The sequence below is a fragment of the Equus przewalskii genome, chromosome 26 (genome assembly GCF_037783145.1).
Source record: "Equus przewalskii isolate Varuska chromosome 26, EquPr2, whole genome shotgun sequence".
Lineage (NCBI taxonomy): Eukaryota > Metazoa > Chordata > Mammalia > Perissodactyla > Equidae > Equus > Equus przewalskii.
Window position 1 is genome coordinate 6,806,951 of NC_091856.1, and position 21,548 is coordinate 6,828,498.

The 21,548-nt window shown below is 38.6% G+C and overlaps 1 protein-coding gene across 1 annotated transcript in view; it reads left to right on the forward strand.

Annotated features, from left to right (window-relative positions):
• INVS (inversin) overlaps nt 1–21,166 on the forward strand; it is a 223,785-nt gene extending 202,619 nt beyond the window's left edge. The window contains exon 15 of the mRNA XM_070595260.1: nt 18,856–21,166. Within this exon, the coding sequence (XP_070451361.1) occupies nt 18,856–18,859 (4 nt within the window). The 3' untranslated portion in view covers nt 18,860–21,166. The remainder of the gene's footprint in view (nt 1–18,855) is intronic.
• Nucleotides 21,167–21,548: the final 382 nt, after the last annotated feature.

Sequence of the window (21,548 nt, forward strand, 5' to 3'; positions counted from 1 at the left end):
TGTAGAGAAGCAGTACTCTCATATTTTGTTGATGGAACTATAAATTGGCGTAAACTACAGAAGATGTATTTATAAGAATTAAGTTTGGGTGGAGTAACAGTAGAACACAAAATAACAATTTACTTTCTCACATTAGAGTCAAGATGTAGGCAGTCTGGGCATGAGGTGCCTCTGCTCCAGGAAGTCCTCACACACAGGCTGCTGTTTCTCTATCGTTGCTGGGTTACCTCATGATTCAGGTTGGCTGCTCTAACTCCAGCCATCAGGCCCACATTTCAGTCAGCAAGTAAAAGGAAGGGAAGGAGAAGGACTGGTCCCTCCATTTGAGGACACTTCTTGGAAGTTGCAAACAACACTTCTGTTTACATTCCTCTGGCCAGAACTCAGATCGTATCTAACTGTATAGGAGCTGAGAAATGCAAGGAATCTTCTGGAAGTAGAAAAAATCTCTGCCACAAATACAGCTTTGTGAATTTTGTTTTAATTTTATATAAACGTGTGTATGTATATTCATTGACAAAGCAAAATACGTTCTTACAATGGGTCTCAATTTTTTTTTTTTTTTTTTGAGGAAGATTAGCCCTGAACTAACATTCGCTGCCAATCCTCCTCTTTGTCCTGAGGAGAACTGGCCCTGAGCTAACGTCTGTGCCCATCTTCCTCTGTTTTATGTATGGGATGCCTGCCACAGCATGGCTTGATAAGCAGTGCTAGGTCTGCACCCAGGATCAGAACCAGCGAACCCCAGGCTGCCAAAGCGGTGCACGCAAACTTAGCTGGTCTGCCACCAGGCTGGCTCCTCAATTTTTTAGAAGTTTGAAAATTGTCCTAAGTGAGGCAACATGGTATAGTACAAAAGCAAAGAAGGAAAATACACATGATTATTCTTCTGACTTCCAGGTGGAAAGGATAAGAGCAAAGGAAAAAATCATGAAGAAAAAGATTATTGATAAGTTTGACTATATAAAAATTTTAAAGTTCTACATATCAAAAAGTATTCTAGGGGTCGGCCCTGTGGCCGAGTGATTGGGTCCGTGCACTCCCTTTTGGCAGCCTAAGTTTTTGCCAGTTTGGATTCTGGCTGCAGACATGTCACCGCTCATCAAGCCATGCTGAGGCAGCATCCCACATGGCACAACTGGAAGGACCTGCAACTGGAGTATACAACTATGTACTGGGGGGCTTTGGGGAAAAGAAAAAGAAGAAGAAAAAGAAAATTGGCAACAAATGTTAGCTCAGGTGCCAATCTTTAAAAACAAACAAAAAAGTATTCTACACAAAATCAGTAGGGAAAGATAGATTTGATAATAAATGCTGTTAGGACAATTGATGAGCCATTTAAAGGAGAAAATTGGCCTCTATAAATTCCTAAAAAGTAGAGGGAGATTGGCACAGATGTTACCTCAGCAACAATCTTCCTCACACTCACACACATACACAAAAAGGACCAAGTTCCATCTTTACCAGTTAGTTTGAAGAGATTTTTCCCAATGTATTTTCAAGTAAGAAAAACAACCCACATGGAAGTATATGTAATCTAATCACATTGTTAAAAAGTAAACCAAGAATGTAAACATCAATATATACGTATATTTGCATGTGATCATGTAAACATGGAGAAAGACATGAAAAATCACAGGTTGGACAGTTATTACTGTATCTGAAAGGACCAGAAGGAAAAAGGGGCGAGTAAATAGCATAAAGAGATGATTGAAACGATGGTTATCAAAAAGTAAAATAAAATATTAAACACCCTAACATTAAGCATTGGTTTTTTTAACATAGTACGTTGTCAAAACCAGGAAATTGAAGTTGGTATGACACTATTAACTCGAGTACAGATCATATTTGGATTTCACCAGTTTTTACAAGCGTTGATTTTTTTTTACAGCTTTACTAAGATATAATTGATACACAAAAAACTGCACATATTTAATGTATACAACTTGATGAGTTTTAACAGATGCATGCACCCATGTTCCCATCACCACAATCAAGGTAATAAACATATCCATCACCTCCAAAAGTTTCCTTGTGTCCCTTTGCTTTAAAAGAATTTTTTTTCTTCTGTGGCAAGAACACTTAACATGAGATCTACCCTCTTAACAAGTTTTTAAGTGCACAACACTCTATTGCTAACAATAGGCACTGCTATGTTGTTCAGCAGATCTCTAGAACTCACTCATCTTGCATAACTATAATTTTACATCCATTGAACATCAACTCCCCGTGTCCCCTAGCAACCACCATTCTATTTTCTGCTTCTTTAAGAGTATTTCAGATACTTCATATAAGTGGAATCAGGCATTATTTGTCCAAGCATGCCTACTTGACCATGTCCCCAAACTTGAGACATTAACACACCCTGTAATAACACACCTATAAGTTCCATTACGAAGTTCTGAAGAAGACCCATTCTAAGCAGTAAACTTTCCAATTTTGTTTCCTAAAAAAGTTAAAAAAGCAAACAGACCAACTTACGTAAAGAAGGACATCCTTTCACAAATTTTTTTGTAAAAGTCACATGATCATTGCACAGGATAAATGCCACCTTGCAGATCCTACATGTATTCATAGTCCCTGCAAATATCTTCTCACACGTGGGTGTCACTTTGCCTCTCTCACCAATTCTGCTAAGCAGGAAAAGTTTGACAATTTCCACAGCTAGAGAGTGAATAAAGGGGCTCTGTTGGGATTCAGATAAGCATCCTTGAACCCACAATGAAAGTCAGAAGGCGCAACTTACAAATTGATATTCATGTCCCCAAGGATGATGCTCAAAAGGCTTAACAACTGATACAGCTCAGCACCAAACTATCAGCACAGCGGCCAGCTGTAAACTCCCCAAATAGCCACCCAGCGCCTCCCAGTTGAATACCAGCCTTGAGGAAACTAACGCACAAGGATGTACATATCTAATAAACTCCAAAGTTAAATTCTGAATCCAGATCTCAAAACCCCTGAATTTACAAGGAAAGAAAAACGACGAAACCCTTTATTATTATACCTATTATTATAGTCAACTAAAGAAACTTATTATTATATATATATATTATAGTCAACTAAAGAACTATAGTCAACTAAAGAAAACTTCAGAATTACGACATGGCAGTTGCAGAGCCTGGGGGATTATTTCTAAGATACTATCCCTTAGTGCAGCATTTTGCAATTAGCATGTAACGTTTATAGTCAGAAATTTACTTTTTTTAATATTACTTTGAAAAATTTAGAACAATAAATTACACGCACACACAAAGCTACTCTATAATTATCACTAGTTCCGGAAAACAATAGGTGAATAGACATGAGGCCCACTAAGTAGTTCAATAGTTCACCACGGTGTTGAGATTCTAAGATTAATTTTTTATGTTCTCATATCTGAGCAATTGCTTTTCCTTACTTCTTTGCAGTCTGCAAAATAAAATAACAAGCCTTGACTTTTCTTACTGTATTTATAGTAGGTGCATTCCTAATTCAATTGTTATGATTTACATTTAATATAAAACATGGAATACAAATACATTAAATATGTGTGAATGGTAAGGATATATAGGAGAAGAGGCAACCTCATTGGTGGAGGGAATAAACTGCTGCTTTTCAGGAAGACACTTTTGAATATGCAGGAAGAAACTACAAAACTTTTTATGCCTTGGCCTTCCACTGCTAGGAATCTATTCCAAAGGAATAACCAGATATGTCAATATGGATTTATTTATAAGAAATGTACAAGAATGGTGACCCCATCATCTTTTACAGATTGAAAAATCAGAAAGTCTAAATCTCCAACAGAGAGAATGAGTATATCAAGTTTGGAAAAATCCTTAAGAGACACTAAAACCGTTAAAAACAGGAATATTTAAGGATATGGGGAAATCTTCAGTGGAAAACTTGGACCAAACAGTTGCTCAGAAAAATTTTCTTTTTGTAGAAATATTCCAGCTAATAAGTGAGGAAGGAGCAATAGAATTAAAATATCACCATTCTGCAAACTTTAGTAAACAAATGGATCTAGGCAATGATCATCAATAGCTGCTTAAATCACAGAGAGTGAAACAGAAATTATGTACCTTATTATTAGAGTACATAATACTATCTTTCTAAAAACTCTTACCAAAAAATTCAAAAATGAATCTGATCAAGCCTAGATCTAACTACCAATTTATGGAAATTAAGGGCAGAGGAACATATTAACTACACCACGGCTGTGCAGTCAGCGCAGTCGGAATGTAGGAAACTCAACAAGACAACTTGGTTTCTTTAAAAACAATTATTTTGAAGAAGTAAGAAGAGATTGAGTAGGAAGTCATAGATTAAGAAAATTTTAAACGATGTACCAACCAATTCTAATGTATGGACTCTCCAAGGGTCCTGATTCAAACAAAGAAATTATGAATTATATATATATGGCAATCAGGGAAATATGAACAGTAGATATTTGATAATATTAAGGAATCATGGATAATGATAAAGGAATTGTAATTATGTTTAAAATATACCGAAGTATTTATGGATGAAATGCTGATCTGAAGTGATGGTCTGGGATTTGCTTCAACTATGCCTGCAGGGAGGGAGGATAGGTGGGGCAGAGACAAAACAAGTTTGTCCACGAGCTGATAACTATTGCAGCTGGAGGATAGGAATATGGGGATTTGTTCTCCATTTTTGTGTGTGAAATTTTCTATAATATAATCATCTAAAAAAACCCCAGTAGATTCACTAGTAAAAACAAAAGGTAGTAGACTCACGAGAGAGTAAGGAGAGTTCCTGGACCGTATTTTTTATACCTTATAATGAATAAACCTATAAATATTATGTATATAATTATTATGCTATTGTACATAGTTATTAAATTGCTTATTATATTATATTGTAAATTATAAATAAATTCACATGTCAAGGGGAAATTTTCTTTTCGGGTTATATATCCTAAATTTGGATCTGGAAAATACAGCAGTCACGCCCATGGCCAAGCAGAAAGACTCTCTGGGTCTACACTGCCAAGGCCTTTGAGGCTTTGCCATTCTTGGAATATAAGGCAAATCTTCCCTAAATCACCAGCACTGACCCCAGAGGCTCCTAGTCTAGAGCTTTAAACAAGGTCTTCCTCCAGAAATTAGATATGATCCTCATTTTGTTCAGCTCTCTAGAATCTTTCTTGCAAGTAACTCAAGTGCAAGAAGAAAAAGTTTCGAATCGCCTGGGTAGATAAACTTGTTTATTCTTCTGTTCAGTGCACATGGACAGAGCCCCTGATATGTGACAGTCTTCTGCATTTCTCTCAGTGACGCTCCCTGCCCCCTAATTATCTATTGGAGGAGACAGAAAAGTAGAGGCAAGTAGCAATAGCTCCTTAATCTGGATAAGGTCAATTTAATTTGAAAGAGGAAACTGGTTTACCGTAATCCCTTTTCTAGTCACTGCCAGATTACCTACTTGCTTTAAAAGACAACTAGCTCCTCCTCTCAAGTGCTCAGCAAACAGTAGCGAGCAGATTTGTGCAAAAAAGTGTGCATACACAGCCAGTTAGGGAAATGCTTATGAATTCTTACTTTGGAAGTCACCAGATTTTTTTTTCAATAGAAAAATCCCTACAGTAAATAGTAGACAGAATGGGAGCTGGCAGTGAGGCGTAGCTCACCTGCAAGTAGAAGTCAAGCTTGAAACCAACTAAGTTTGGAAGGAAGATTTTTGAGGCATAAAATTAACTAAAATAATGGAGATTAGATTTTCTTACTATTGACATGGATGTCAATAGATTCAGAAAATACCCAGAAGTCAAGAACGCTATGGAACCCCTTCTGATTATGAGGAACTTACTCCCTTCCATAAGGAAGCTTAACCATGTGTACTGGGGCTGGGGGTTGGAGGATAATGTTTTACATTTTCGCTTTTATGTGCATAAAATACCTCTGGAGGGACAGACAGGAAGCTAGAAACATTGCTTTCAGGGAGGCAGTTGGGAGGCTGGGAGGTGGGGAGAAAGGAAAGTTTTTCCCTCTGAATACTTTGTGCCTTTTAAACCATGTGAATGTATTACCTTGTATAATGAATTAGTTAATATATTAAAAATAAAGACTAAATGGGGGATCATAATCCTTAAAAAGGGGGAGAGAGGTTAGCTTTGCAAGGCCTTCTGCTCCTAACACAAAATAAAAACTAAGGCAAATCACTCTGTTAAGAATCTAAAGGACCATTACTACTGAATACAACATGTGATCCCAGATTTTCTTTTACTATAAAGGATCTTATGGGCAAAGCTGGTGAATTCTGAACGAGAGTTATAGGTTAGATAATAGTATCGTATCAATATTAATTTCCTGATGTTAAAAATTGCACTGTGGTTATATATGAGAAAAGTCTGCTTTTAAGAAACACACAGAGGGGCCGGCCCCGTGGCCGAGTGGTTAAGTTCACACGCTCTGCTTTGGCACCCAGGGTTTCGCTGGTTCAGATCCAGGGCACGGACATGGCACTGCTCATCAGGCCATGCTGAGGCGGTGTCCCACATGCCACAACTAAGAGGACCCACGACTAAAATATGTAACTATGTACTGGGGGAATTTGGGGAGAAAAAGCAGGAAAAAAAAAAGATTAGCAACAGTTGTTAGCTGAGGTGCCAATCTTTAAAAAAAAAATGAAAGAGAAATATTTAGGGGTAAGAGGGTGTTATGTCTGCACTTACTCTAAGAATTTGGGGATATAGCAAGAAACAGAGAGAGAAATAAATAATAATGATAATAATAATAATAGAGCATGGTGAAACGTTGACGTTGGCTGGCAAGTAGGAGGAGCACCTGGAACACTCGCACATTAGTGGTAGGAGTAAACATGCTATGACTGTTTTGGAAAATAAGGAATTTTTTAACTGTGTTATATATACTTACTATGACCTAGCAATTGTACTCGTAGGTATTCACTCAAGAGAAATGAAAGCACATACAAAAAGAATTATACAAGAATGTTCATATCTGCTTTATTTATAATAGCCAAAAGCACAAACCACCCACATGTCCATCAATAGGAGAATGGTAAACAAATGTCTTCCTATAATAGATATTGGAAAATGATTTTCCGTGGGTCTTTTGCGTCTCTACACATCTTGTGAACAGAGGCACTGACAGCTTCGCTCAAGATAATCTTTGTAAGCATTCTTGGGTAGCAGATACGCTTGGAAGATAGAGATATTTTCTCCATCTGGAGCAGAGGGCAAGTTTTCTCCTGTCCGGTATAATAAAGATAATGTCTCCCTCCCGGACAAACGGTCAGAGTTCCCTGCAGCCTCTTGTAAAAGATTGGGGTTTCCTAAGCTTGGGACCCCCCGGCTATCACTCAAATTTACTGTGTGTAGCATCCATACAGACCTGTCTGAATCACCTCCATGGGACTTGGGGCTTTGGGGAAGTGGCAGAGGCATAAAGTTCATGCTGCCTGCTGTGCCATGAGCGATGAAGACTTGCCTCTGACCCAGAAGTTTCTATCCTCTGCCATGAACCTGCAGCAGGCTAACTTGTTAGCTATCAAGTAGAATAAAATCTCAGATTTTTCACAGTTCTTGACAATGGAATGCTGCTCAGCAATAAAAAGGAATGACTCATTGATACATACAACAACCTACCTGAATCCCAAAAACAATAAAAAGTCAAGTAAAAATGAATACAATACTGAGTAAAAAAAGCCAGGCCCAAAACAAATACAATACTGTATGATTCTGTCTATATGCAGTTCTAGATCAGGCAAAACCAATCTATATTGATGGAAATCAGATCAGTAGTTGCCTGAGACAGGGGCTTTGAGTCATATTGACCACAGAGGTGAAAGAAGAAACTTTCCAGAGTGGTGGGACTATTCCGTATCTTGGTTGTGGCGGTGGTTGCGTGAGTATGTACATTTTTCGAAAAGAATCAAAATGTATACCTAAAAATGTACAATTTTGTTGCTTGTAAATTATGCCCTATAATAAAGTTGTACAGGTAGAAACAACCCAAATGTCCATCAACATATGAATAGATAAACAAAATGTGATATATACATACAACGGAGTATTATTCCGCCTTACAAAGGAATGAAATTCTGAAACATGCTACAACATGGATGCATCTTGAAAACATTATGCTAAAAGAAGTCAGACACAAGAGGACCAATATTGATTCCCCTTGTAGAGTTACCTAGAACTGGCAAGTTCATAGAGACACAAGGTAGAACAGAGGTTAGCAGGGGCTGGGGACTTATTATTTAATGGGGAGAGAGTTTCCGTTTAGGATGATGAATAGGTGTGATGGTTGTACAACAGTGTGAATGTTCTTAATGCCACTCAACAGTACACTTAAAAACAGTTAAAATAATGAATTTTATATTATATCTAATTATATACATGAAATATGTATTTTTTCACCATCACAAAATATATATATATAAATATATGTATATTATGTGGTGGTGGTGAAAAATACATATTTATGTATATAATTAGATATATATTTATATATATTTTGTAGTGGTGGTGAAAAATATATATATATTAGAGAGAGATATATATTTATATATATATTTTGTGGTGGTGGTGAAAAAAATAATAATGTCTCTCCAGTTGTGTACTGTTAAATATTTAACAACCAGCTCTGGGAGGGAGGCTGACTTGTAGCATTTACCATCATATAAACATTCCCACCGTGATGGATTTCAAGCAACAATGTAATATCACTGAACATAGAGTTAGGAAGAGATGCCAACAACCAGCTTTCCGGAGCCAATAAAGAGCTGGCTCAGGCACACCGCTCTGTATCCAACCCAACCATCAGTACACAGCAAGTCTGATAAAAACAACAAAACCTGAAAGTTAAAAAGAAGAGGAAATAAATGGCACCCTACCTCTCTTCATTATGCAAAAATCTGTATGCCAGCTGTGGAGATTGTCATTTGTGGGCTGATGTGTACAGGCCCAAGAAAGTGCCAGTTCACTGGTCCTGCAAGCTGGAGGTATCAATTCCGGTTGGTTGGTGCCCATTGCCATATCAGTTATTAAATCTTGTGGATATCACCTGTGGTGCCAACGATCAGGAAAGGACAAGTGTCGTGACTTCTTCAATCACATTGGTTTACCTACCAGTAGATGATCCTTTAAAATTTTTTAAGATCTTCACTTTAATTATATTCTCTTTTTTTTTGCACAAGAAGCTTTTCAGAGACAAAACACCTCCAAAAGTAGAGCAGGAAAAAAAATTCTTTTTCTTTCTTTTTTTTTTTTGAGGAAGATTAGCCCTGAGCTAACTACTGCCAATCCTCCTCTTTTTGCTGAGGAAGACTGTCCCTGAGCTAACATCAATGCCCATCTTCCTCTACGTTATATGTGGGACACCTATCACAGCACGGCTTGCCAAGCGGCGCCATGTCCACACCAGGGATCCCAACCGGTGAACCCCAGGCTGCCGAGAAGTGGAACATGCACACTTAACCGCTGCGCCACCAGGCCAACCCCAGGAAAAAAAATTCTGAAGCCACTTCTGGAAGGTTTATAACTTATTTTCAGTGCCGATGGCTCTCAGATCTTGGTGTGCGTGATAATCATTTGACGTACTGTTAAAAATGCAAACTGATTCAGCAGGTCTGAGGTAAGGCCCAAGAATCTTTATATTGAACAAGAACTTCAGGTGATTCTGATGCCTGCTTCGTGGACCACCTTTCAGCAACGTTATTTTATGATGTAGATATTTCCCCTCCCGCTCCCATAATTTCACACCACTGGCCACGCTGCTCTAAGACACAAACTAAGGTAGCTGATGTTATCTGTTCCTCCAACATTTCCCAATGTGTATATGTGTGTATAATGATGGCTAAAATGTCTTTAAGATAATTCAGTATAGACAATATGATATAAATGCGTACTAGTTGATTTTACTGCATTGGTGAAATTAATATTATTCAAGCTTTTTGGCTTGGAGGAAATATTTTAAGACAATCTCTGCTATTCTTTAAATAAGGAATAAACATCTAGCAAGCCCTCTGGCCAGTAAGCTTAGGGCTGGCACTTGAGACTTGATCTCTGAAAGATTTCGAGTCCAGTCATGGGCACTCTCTCTGATTGCCTCATGCTGACCACAAGTTTAACTAGATCTGCCTGTATTCATAGTTCTGTCTTGAATGAATCTTTCATGCAGGCTGTGACCAAAGCATTTAAAAGGGCAGAGATCTGGATTTTATTGAGATCATATTAATTGTTTTACACTTTATTAATAATAAACTTCTCAGACACATGAAAAGGTGTTCAACATCATTAATTATTAGGGAAATGCAAATCAAAACTGTGATGAGATATCACCTCATGCCCACCTGAATAGCTATAATTAACAAGACAAGAAATAAAAAGTGTTGGAGAGGACGTGGAGAAAAGAGAACTCTCATACGCTTCTGGTGGGAATGCACACTGGTACAGACACTGTGGAAAACAGTATGGAGATTCCTCAAAAATTAAAAATGGAAATACCGTATGATCCAGCATTTCCACTTCTGGGGATTTATCCAAAGAACACGAAAACATGAATGCATAAAGATACACGCAACCTATGTTCGTTGCAGCATTATTCACAATAGCCAAGACTTGGAAACAATCTGAGTGCTCATCAGTGGATAAATGGATAAAGAAGATGTGGTATATATACGCAACGGAATACTACTCAGCCATTAGAAAAGATGAAATCTTGCCATTTGCAACAACGTGGATGGACCTTGAGTGTATTATGCTAAGCAAAATAAGTCAGATGGAGAAAGTCAAATACCGTATCATTTCACTCATAAGTAGAAGATAAAAACAACAACAAACACATAGATACAAAGAATAGATTGGTGGTTCCCAGAGGGAAAGAAGGGAGGGAGGAGCGAGATGTGGTGATAGGCCACATGTGTGTGGTGACGGGTGATAATTAGTTTGTGGGTGGTGAACATAATGTAATCTACTCAGAAGTCAAAATATAATGATGTACACCTGAAATTTATATACTGTTAGGTAACCTCAATTAAAATAAATAAATAAATAAATTTCGGTTTAGCAAATGTCTCATAATTTTGTCCCACACTTGCTTTCCTTACAACCTGGCAACAAGGTTGAGGAGGAAGAGTCAGTTCTCATCCACTCTAACTACTAGAGGCTACACTAATCTACCAAAAAGAACCTTCTAGCTGTGCCTGAAAAATTGACTTAGGGCAGCTCTCAACAGAATGTTTGGGGGAACAGTAGACCCCAACATGCTCATTTTCAGCAAGTACAGTTACATGGTTAAATAAATTTAGGAAATGCTGCATAGTTTGTTGCCCTCTTAGAGTTTGTATTATCAATTTAAAGGCTCTGAGAAATTTTTCTTTTTTTTGAGGAAGATAGCCCTGAGCTAACATCCGCCACCCATCCTCCACTTTTTGCTGAGGAAGACTAGCCCTAAGCTAACTTCTGTGCCCAGCTTCCTCTATTTTATATGTGGGACGCCTCCCACAGCATGGCTTGATAAGCAGTGCATATGTCCGTGCCCAGGATGCCAACCATCAAACCCCGGGTCGCAGAAGCAGAGCACAAGAACTTAACTACTGTGCCACCAGGCCAGCCCCAAGACTCTGAGAAATTTTGAATAAAGAAATACATTTTATTTTCATTTAGCCCAACATTTCCATGGAATTAATATCTTGTGGAACACAGATTAGAATAGAATTCCCCAATGCCCTGGCGAGGCTGCGGAGGGGAAAATAAGGACAGGTAGGCAAATGCATTTGAGATTTCTGACTTCAAACCTACTTTAGAAATATTTGTTTGTACTATTCAATGTAAAGAGTGGAACTGAGTTAGCAACAGTCATCAAGGGCTGTCAGAGAGTATTCAAGTTCCTACTTGAAATTTTAGCTGTGTTTGACAGCTCAGTCAACCATTGTTTACCTAGAATTTCTCCTCTTATGTAACACTAATGAAATATGGGTTCGAATGGCTGCATTTTGAAATAAGCATCAATTTTTCTGCAACATGCTGTAGTGATTGAGAGAACAAACTTCGGAGATAAGCCGTCTGAGTTGGAATCCCTGTTTCACTACTTTTTGGCATTGTAACTCTGAGGACCTTACTTACCCTCTCTAGGCTTTAGGTGTCTCCCCTGTGAAGAAGGACTATTGGAAAGACCAAATTTCAGAGACACAAAGGGGACATTAATTTTATTTATTTATTTGTTTAAAGATGGGCACCTGAACTAACATCTGTTGCCGATCTTCTTTTTTTCTCCTTCTTCGTCTTCTCCCCAAAGGCCCCAAGTACATAGTTGTATATTCTAGTTGTAGGTCCTTCTAGTTGTGCTATGTTGGATGCCACTTCAGCACGGCCTGATGAGCAGTGTGATGTCCGTGCCCAGGATCCGAACCAGCAAAACCCTGGCAAGGGAAAGCCGAGGAACTTAACCATTTGGCCACAGGGCTGGCCCCAAGGGGACATTAATTTTAAATGTTAGTTAACATTATCATCACCTCTTTCATTTTACCTAAAATTACCATTGCACTTCCATGTAGCTTCTGACAAATTTACTTTTTCTCCAGTAAACAAATCTATTGTAGGGTCTCACACAGAGCATGATTTATTACATGAGATTCAGATTTTTATATTATCCCTAGGTATATTTATAATACATATTTTTAAAATAAAATTTCTACATAGCAATGGCAAAATAGTTTGACTTTGATATTCCTCATCTGTTCGTTTCAAAACATTTAAATGGTTTTCAAAGACTTGCCTCCCAAATAACTGAATTCACTGTGTTTTTAAAAAAAAATAGTTTAAGCGTTTGAATATTTCATCAATTTTATCTTTATCTAATTTTTAAAACAATTTTAGAGATATGGCTTTCCTTTTCATCATGAGAGTTCATTCCATCTGCAAGGTAGAAAGATATTTTATAAGAGCAGAACAAAATTATGTGTGTTCCTATTAATTTGATTCTGTAAATTAACAAATATCAGTCTTTTTTCTTTTCTAGGAGAGAAAAGCTCTCTGTAAATATTATTTCATGTTATCTCAATAGATTCTTGAAATGAGCAGCAACTGCATTGTTGACGTCTCGAAAGAAATCTGTGCTCAATGATGCAGAGGTCTTTGGGGGGAAAATGCTAGTAATTTGTGCCATTACTACCTTGCTAACTTTACTAGAGTGCCTGCAGGGTGTGACTCCTCCCCCTGAAGGCTTAAAAGTTAGCTTGGGCAGGCTTTCCCTAAGTTCACAGTAACAAGCTCAAAGGGGCTAGCGCATAAAGGCTGAGCGGCAATGTTTGGATTCATGATAAAAACACACCTGCTGCAGAGACCAGAATACTCAGGGTAATAAGCCTAGCACATCGTCTCCTTAGGGGCACAACTTCAGGGGAAGAAAAAAATGATGACCCCAAGGTTGAAGGGTGGACATTGAAATGGAGCAAAGGGAATAAGTTAAATAACCTGAACCATTCCTAGTGAGAGACCTGATGCGCCCACTTTCAAAACTGGGTTAGATCTGCCACCTGGAAAATGATTTCTGAAGGTTTCCAAGGAAGTTTCTTCCCCTGAGCAGTGTTGAACGAGCACAGCCAAGATTTTCTTCAGGGATTTCCCTTTTCCTTTGTTTAAAAGGCCAATCAATTCCTCTTCTACTCAACACATTCTTTCTTTAGCTATAAAAATAAATTCAATTGAGCTTCAGCCTTGCAATCCTAGAAGCTTGTCTTTCTTTTTAAGTGACATATCCCTACTTGAAACCAGTATATATTGTTTTTGTACTTTAACTCTAAAAGATGGAGTGTTATTTCCCTTTTCATAATTTCTATGTGGGCCTCCCACTACCATCTCCTACACGCATATAAATTTACCCTTATAATATAATTATCACAATTAATTATACTATTGTACAAAAACACATTTGGGAATTAAAAAGTTTCCATTTGAATACTCGCGCAAAACAAATTGATTTTATTGTGAAATATAAGATTTTCTCAGACCTTCTGAGGCCTTGTAAAAATATCATCCTTGTAATTTGTGAATTTTAATAGACTTTTTAATTTTACTATTGCTAAATCTAAATCCTAAATTTTGATTCTATTTTCAGTGTGTACCTCAGATAACAGAAAAGACAAATGCTCTTATTTATCTTCACAGAGTACAGGAAAGGACAAAGAAAATCTTCGAGCAAAATATATTTAAATAAATAAATACACATTCATACCCTCACAAATACATGCACATTTATATCAGCTGCAGTCTAAAACTAGAAAAATTTTAAATTCATGTTTTTCCTTTTCCACTTATTCTTTTTGGATGAAATATGATTGCCAGGACTAATAATTACAAAATAAGAAAGCTAACTTGTCTGTAGCAAATGGTTCACAGATATTTCCTATGGATACAGAAGCTACTTTTTTTGTAAAGCAGTAAGTTAGGTGTTCAGAGTTGAGAGAAGACCTAAGAGTGTTGTCGCCTTGCCCTAATGCAACAAGGCTGTTCTTCAATCCTCCTTCCTCCTTTGGGATCAGCTCCACGACCCAGGATGGAAAAATACACCTCAGTGTTCAAGGCTTTGAAAAATAACCAGGAAGTTTAGGAGGAACCAAGGGCACAGGTGCCAAATTCATAAAATCATCCATTTAGGCCAACTCTTTCCATTTGTACTAAGAATGATTATGTAAAGTAGATTATATATAAAATATTGCAACAAGATCTCTTGTAGCTCTCTCCCTACATCGGCTACACCTGGAAAGGCAGTAACTACTGAGAGAGAGAGCAGTGCTGGAGGCAGGCTACCAGGTCAAATCCCCTGCACCACGGTTTGAGAATTGTGTGACCTTGGGCAAGTTAGTTTATATTTCTGTACTTCAGTTTCCTTGTCTATAAAATTTGGGTGATATTAGTGCCTATTTCATTGGGTCATTGTGAGGATAAAATGGGGAGAGGGAGAGAGAATTGAGGATTGGGCACAGTCCTTGTTGTGAAGGAGGCAAAACCTTACCTCCGTCCACCTTAGGATTTCAGCTGGGGCTCTATAACCAAAAGACAGATTAACAAGAGAAAACCAGCCTATTAACACACGCGCTGCCCATCATGGGAGAGAAATCTACACAACAGGTAACTCAAAATGGCAGCCTTGAATTCCAGCTTGTATAGTATCTTCAACAAAGAGCAATACATTTGTAGAGAGGGCTGGCCTGATGGCATGGTGGTTGGGTTTGTGTGTTCCTTTTCGGCAGCCTCGGGTTCACAGGTTGAGATCCTGGGCACAGACCTACACACTGCTCATCAAGCCATGCTGTGGAGGCATCCCACATACGAAGTGGAGGAAGATTGGCGCAAATGTTAGCTCAGAGACAATCTTCCTCAAGCAAAAAAGAGGAATATTGGCAACAGTCGTTAGCTCAGGGTCAATCTCCCTCACCAAAATAATATAAATAAATAAATAAATAAATAAATAAATAAATCTGTAGAGAAATGGAAGAACAAAAGAAAGCAGTCGTAGACTTCCAAGGTCAGCAAACTGCGGGAAGGTAACCATATGAGAGGACACCAATGGATTGCAGATTCCTCTGGTGCCCTCTCTGAGCTCAGGGGCTGGCCCGGTGGCACAGGGGTTAAGTGCGCACATTCCACTTCGGTGGCCCTGGGTTCGCCGGTTCGGATGCTGGATGCTAACATGGCACCACTTGACAGGCCATGCTGTGGCAGGCATCCCACATATTAAGTAGAGGAAGATGGGCATGGATGTTAGCTCAGGGCCAGTCTTCCTCAGCAAAAAGAGGAGGATTGGCAGCAGATGTTAGCTCAGGGCTACTCTTCCTCAAAAAAAAAAAAAAAATGAAAAGAAAGTCTTCCTTCTTCCTGATACAGGAAGAGTACCTTTCACATGTGAGTTTTATCTCATACCTTCAGGAATAAAAAGGAAGGTCAGACTGTCGTTCCTGCACTTGCTGTTTCTGAAGTGCCTTTAATTCAAAATAATTATATGCCAGAGTGGCATATTTGGGGTGACATATTCTGGTTTCCTTCACTGTCACATATCATGACAGCGTTAAATGGTGGCAAGGAAGTGGTGTAAAAAGAATTCTTATATTTTGGTGGTAGGGCTCTAAAATGGTATGCCAGCTTTTGAAAACTGTTCTTCAGTTTCTTATCAAGTTTAACATATATTTACCATATGACCCAGAAATTCCACTCCTTGATATTTACACAAGAGAAATGAAAACTTACATTCACAAGAAATTTTGTTCAAGAATGCTCATAGCAGCTTTATTCATAACTGGAAATAACCCAGATATCCATCAATAGGAGAATGAATAAATGCATTGTGATATGTTCATACTGCTTGGCAAGATAAAGGAATGAACAACTGAAATACACAACAACATGGATAAATCTCACAGACATTATTTTGATCAAAAGAAGCCAGATACTAAAGATACATACTGTATGGTTCCACTTACATGAATTTCAAGTATAGGCCAAACTGCTTTTTAGAGGCTGAACAGTGCTTACCTCTTGTAGGGTAGGAAGGAAGGAGTGACTTGAAAAGGACACGAAGGAACTTCTGTTACCAAATCAGGTTTGTTTTGCTCATCACACAATAAGCCAATCACCAAGAGGACAAATTTGCTACAGAGAAAGAGTTTATTCACAAGGTATCCAAGTGAGGAGATGGAGAACAAATCTCAAATCCACCTCTCTGAAAATTTATGGGGTAGAGGGTCAGGGTGTCTGAAACATGGGGATAGATGATGACAGGTAAGGAGAAGTGAGGTAATTGATGATCGGAGCAAGTGTAGTCATGCTTCATGGCTCTTCATAGGATATGTGTTCACAAAATGGTGGTGTTAATATGATCTGAGGGTGGAGTTTTTGGCTCCGTGACGTCAGGAGTTCACCTATCAGACACCCGCACAGGCCCAGGTGGTGGACTGGTGGTCTTGGATCTGAACCCAACAGGGGTCAACTCAGTTCCTGAAAAACAACTCAAGCATCTGTTATTGTGGTAACCCAAGCATCAGGGATGTTATCTATGAGGAACCCAATGGGAGTCAGACAATACACTGTCTGAGCAGCACAGCTAACCGTGGGCACATGAAAAACTACAAGCTACAGTGAATAACCACCTAAACATCCTTAGTTACTAGGTACCTAATCATTAATGGCTAACTGTCCACCGGTTTTACTTTTAGGGTAACCGAAAAGGTCTCTCCCTTGATTAGGATGTGGGTTACACAGGGACATATATTTGTCAAAGCTCGTCAAACCATATCCTTAAGGTCTGTGCATTTCACTGTTTTAAAAGCTAAAAAGAGTTGTATCTTAATGGAATAAGCAGCTGCTTCATCTCTTTTATTTAACAAATATATTTATTTATTTAACATTTATTGATCACTTACTTTATGCCAAGCAATTTTTCATACACTTTGTTATAAGCACTCTCAGGTAATCTTATAACAAGTCTATGACTTAGGTATTATTACTATTCTACAGCAATCTATTACATATTGCTAGGAGAGGTTAAGTAACTTAACCAAGCTCACACAACTAGTCAGAGATATTGCTAGGGGTAGAGGTCTTTCCACTTACAACGCTATCCTGTCTTCCTTACTTCAGACTGACGTTATGATTCAGTTCCACAACTAGAACAAATCAGGTTAATTGTAGTTCACAGTTACATGTACTTGTAAAAATTATTTTTTAAGTTTTTGACAATTTCAGACTCCTGACCCACAGAGCTGTGAGATAATACATGGGGCTTGTTTCAAGCCACCATTTTTATGGTAATTTGTCACAAAAGCAATAGAAAAATAATGCAGATGTCTTGCTCTTCAGACTGGACACCAGCCAGTGCCAAAGGACTGTCCATGCAGGATGACATGGTAACCCCCAAACACCTAGGACCCTGCAATAGCCATGTTAAATGTTAAATACGCTTTTCAAAAATAAAACAAATTCTAACTGAAGAATCTTTTGGTACCTAGGAGCAGAAAGCCATTCAAGCGACTCAGATTAAAGGAAGTTTGTTGTTAGACTATGAGAGAAAACCTCATGGACCACCAGCGCAGATAATGAAGCTAGTCATTCCACAGAGGAAAAGGGGTCCAAAAGCATTCCTGGAAAAGGTTTGCCCTCACACCTTCAAGCAAGAGTAGAGTGAGACTAAACATAAAAATAGATAATGTCAACAAATTAGTTAAAATTAAACACTTCATTTCCCTCCACACTCTGCACATTCACGGCTCATTTGATAAAGCCTTCCATAAACCCTGGAGCTACGTAATTTAGGATTTAAAAAAATATCTAGAGCAGTGACACTAGTGGGATGCAAGGGACGAGGAGTGCAGAGCAGTACTTTGGATGCAGGTAGAATCCACAGGTCTCCATGATGGATTGGGTGTAGGAGTGAGAAAGAAGGAAGAACTGTGTACGATCCCCAGGATGTTAGCTCCTCTCTAAGCTCCAGGAGGACAAATACAGAATCTTTACTTTCCTTATCTTTGTATCTATAGTATTCAGCACATAGTAAGAGCTCAATAAAGATATTTGTTGCTGGATAATAGAAAACCATTGCATATTTTTTTCAGCAGGGGAATGACATGATCAGATTTGGTACTCACATAGCTAGCACTCACAGCAGTGTGGAGGCTGAGAGGGTGTGGCAGAGACTGAGTGCTGTCTATCAAAATCCAGTCTTCTTTTCTTGCTGAGCATGCAGCTAGCCTCCATTTCCAGCCTCTCTTAAGTTAGGTATGGCCATGTCAGAATGTTCTATCCAAAGGAATGTGAGATGGAAGTGGTGTGCTCCACTCCCACGCAAGCACCAGGCTGAACCTTTTTCTACTTTCTCTTTTCACCAGCTGAAATATGGACATGGTGACCCTGCCCCAATCGTACAAATGAGGAAAAATGTCTGAACAGATGGCAGAGACACAAGACGGAAGGAGTTTGGATGGCTGAATCAGTATATGGAAGAGAGTCACTTGCTGGCTTGGAAACCCGTCACTGACTAATTGCCCCTAGGAGGTTTCAGAAGCATTTAACTGTTTCTCTAAATAGCTTTTTTCTTTTTCTGTTATAAGAGATGCAATCAACAACCACCCTGAACCAGACTGAGCCCCAACATAAGAGTAGCGCCTGCGCAGATGAGCGAACTGAGCCTGCGCAAGACAACACCCACCTCTCTTTTTTGAATAGTCCTTCCCCATCCTAAGTAAAAGGCCCCTGCTGTCCCGTGCTCACGGGGACAGCCATGACTTTGGAAATGATTCCACATAGTCTCCTATTTGCTGAAAATAAGCCTTACTTTGTGTGGCAACTACTTCTGGTAGAGAGTCTGATTTTAACTCTCCAGGAAGCGAACCCACTTTGGTTCAGTAATAAACCTACTCTGGAAGGAGATGAGAAATGAACTTATTGTTCTTTAAGCCGCTGAACTTTGAAGGTCTATTTTTTTTGTCAACATAGCCAACCTTACTAATGCAGGGTGGGAGTTAGAGAGTGACAGTAGAAACAGGACTATTTTAATAACCTGTGTAAGAGATGATGAATACCTGTGATGGGATTGGGGTGGGATGGGTGAAGAAAAGACATGGGATATTTATAAAGTACACTCAACATGATTGCTTTACCTTCCAATTTCTTAAAATGCTGACAGTTCCTGCAAGGAGACTTTTATCCCCACCAGTTAACTAAAACTTTTCTTTCAAAAATTATTAGAGACCTAACCACACCCATTCAACTTCTAGGCAAGAAATAAAAGAGTAGGAATCTAAATCTATAGGCATTTGGGAAACATGAGACTAAAACAAACCAGAGACATTAGTGACAAGTAATAGACCCAACTGTTGAAATAGCAATAACAAAAGACAAAAGAACACAAATCCTATGTGATGATTTAAAATGTGGAATGATTTAAGATGTGGAAGGCTCCTAACATTTTTTTGCGGGGGAGACAGTGAACATTTGTTAATATTTTTAAAGATATTTCCTGTCCTCCCAATAGAAAAGAACTATGGGCTATTAATAATGCCCCAAATTTAAAAACAACATAAGTGCTCAACAATAGGACTTTGGTCAAATTGAGTATAACAAATTCGTATTAAAAAAATACTCTGCAGTCATTTCAAATCTTACTGTACATAAATACTTATTAAAATGAAAGTGTTAACACTGATATTTAGTTTAAAACATGGTTAAAATACAGTAAGTACAGTAAGTTCCCATTTATTTGCATTTTTTTGAGTATGTAGAAAATAGTCTGGATGAAATCTCACCAAAATGTTAGAGGTAGTTATCTATGCTCGTGTGATTAAAGGTGGTTTTCTTTTCCTCATTTTTATGTAGACAAAAATTTTGTATTTTTTCTAAATTAATTGATATTAATCGATTAATTAGAATTAAAAATAAAAAGATGCTCAATATCACTAATCACTGGCGAAATGCAAATCAAAACCTCGTTGAGATACCACCTCACACCCATTGGAATGGCTACTGATGAGGATTTTTAGGCTGGTTACTTTTAAAACTGCAGATGAGAAGCAGGCTCCGAGGACTGGAAATTTGCTTGCCCTTTTGAGACATTTGCGTTTGTGAAGGAAGGGGGGATGACCTTGTAGGGACCTGAAATTGGCCACCCCAGGATATGTCTCTTTGGCATCAGGATTGTTTTGGGCTGATTGCTTTTGATGGGCTGGGACAGGGAAGGAGGCTCTGGGGAATGGAACTTGCCCTTCTTGGGACACATTTACATTTGTAAGGTAAATCTCTACCTGTAAAACGTGCCTCCCTCTCTGTACCAGGAAGAAGAGGAGAGATGACCTTGTCCCTAGAAGCTCTTAATGGGGAAGGCAAGAACTTAAGTTGGTTGCTGTCTGGCAATCTCATGTAACTGGTTTAGGGTGGTGGCGTCTAACCTTTCTAACCTTTACTTAATCCGATTTGATTCTTGTCTAAAAGTCATGGGATCACCCAATGACCAGACCCCACCTGCACTGATACCATTTTAACTTTTTTTCATGTTCTTTCCTTTGTCTTGTAAAGAGATGAATCATATACCTATGCCTTAAATTTAGCTCTAACCCTCAACTCGGGGCAGCAGAAGCTCTGACTGCCCATGGGTCCTGTCCCCATGCTACACTATTCTCTAAATAAAAGAGCACTACTGCCAGATCTTAAGAGTCTAAGAAATCTTTCTTTCGACTCCTTGGCTCACCGACCCCGCATCAAATGTCCCTGCTTCCCTTTGCTCAGGAAGAGCCATGACTCTGGAAATGATTCCGCATGGTCTCCTGTTTGCTGCAAATAGACCTTACTTTGTGAGACAACTACTTCTGGTGGAGCGTCAGACTCGCCAGGAGGGAACGACTTTGGTTTTGATAACAGTTTCTCTTGGCAATCACACAGTTTCATTTTTCACTTAGAAATCCCATTAGCCCAACTATATTACAGTATTTTTACATCATCAACATTATTTCAAGTCCCACGCACATTGTACAAACAACGTTCACAAAACAGAGTATATCTATCTTAAATCACATGCTTTCGATCTTCA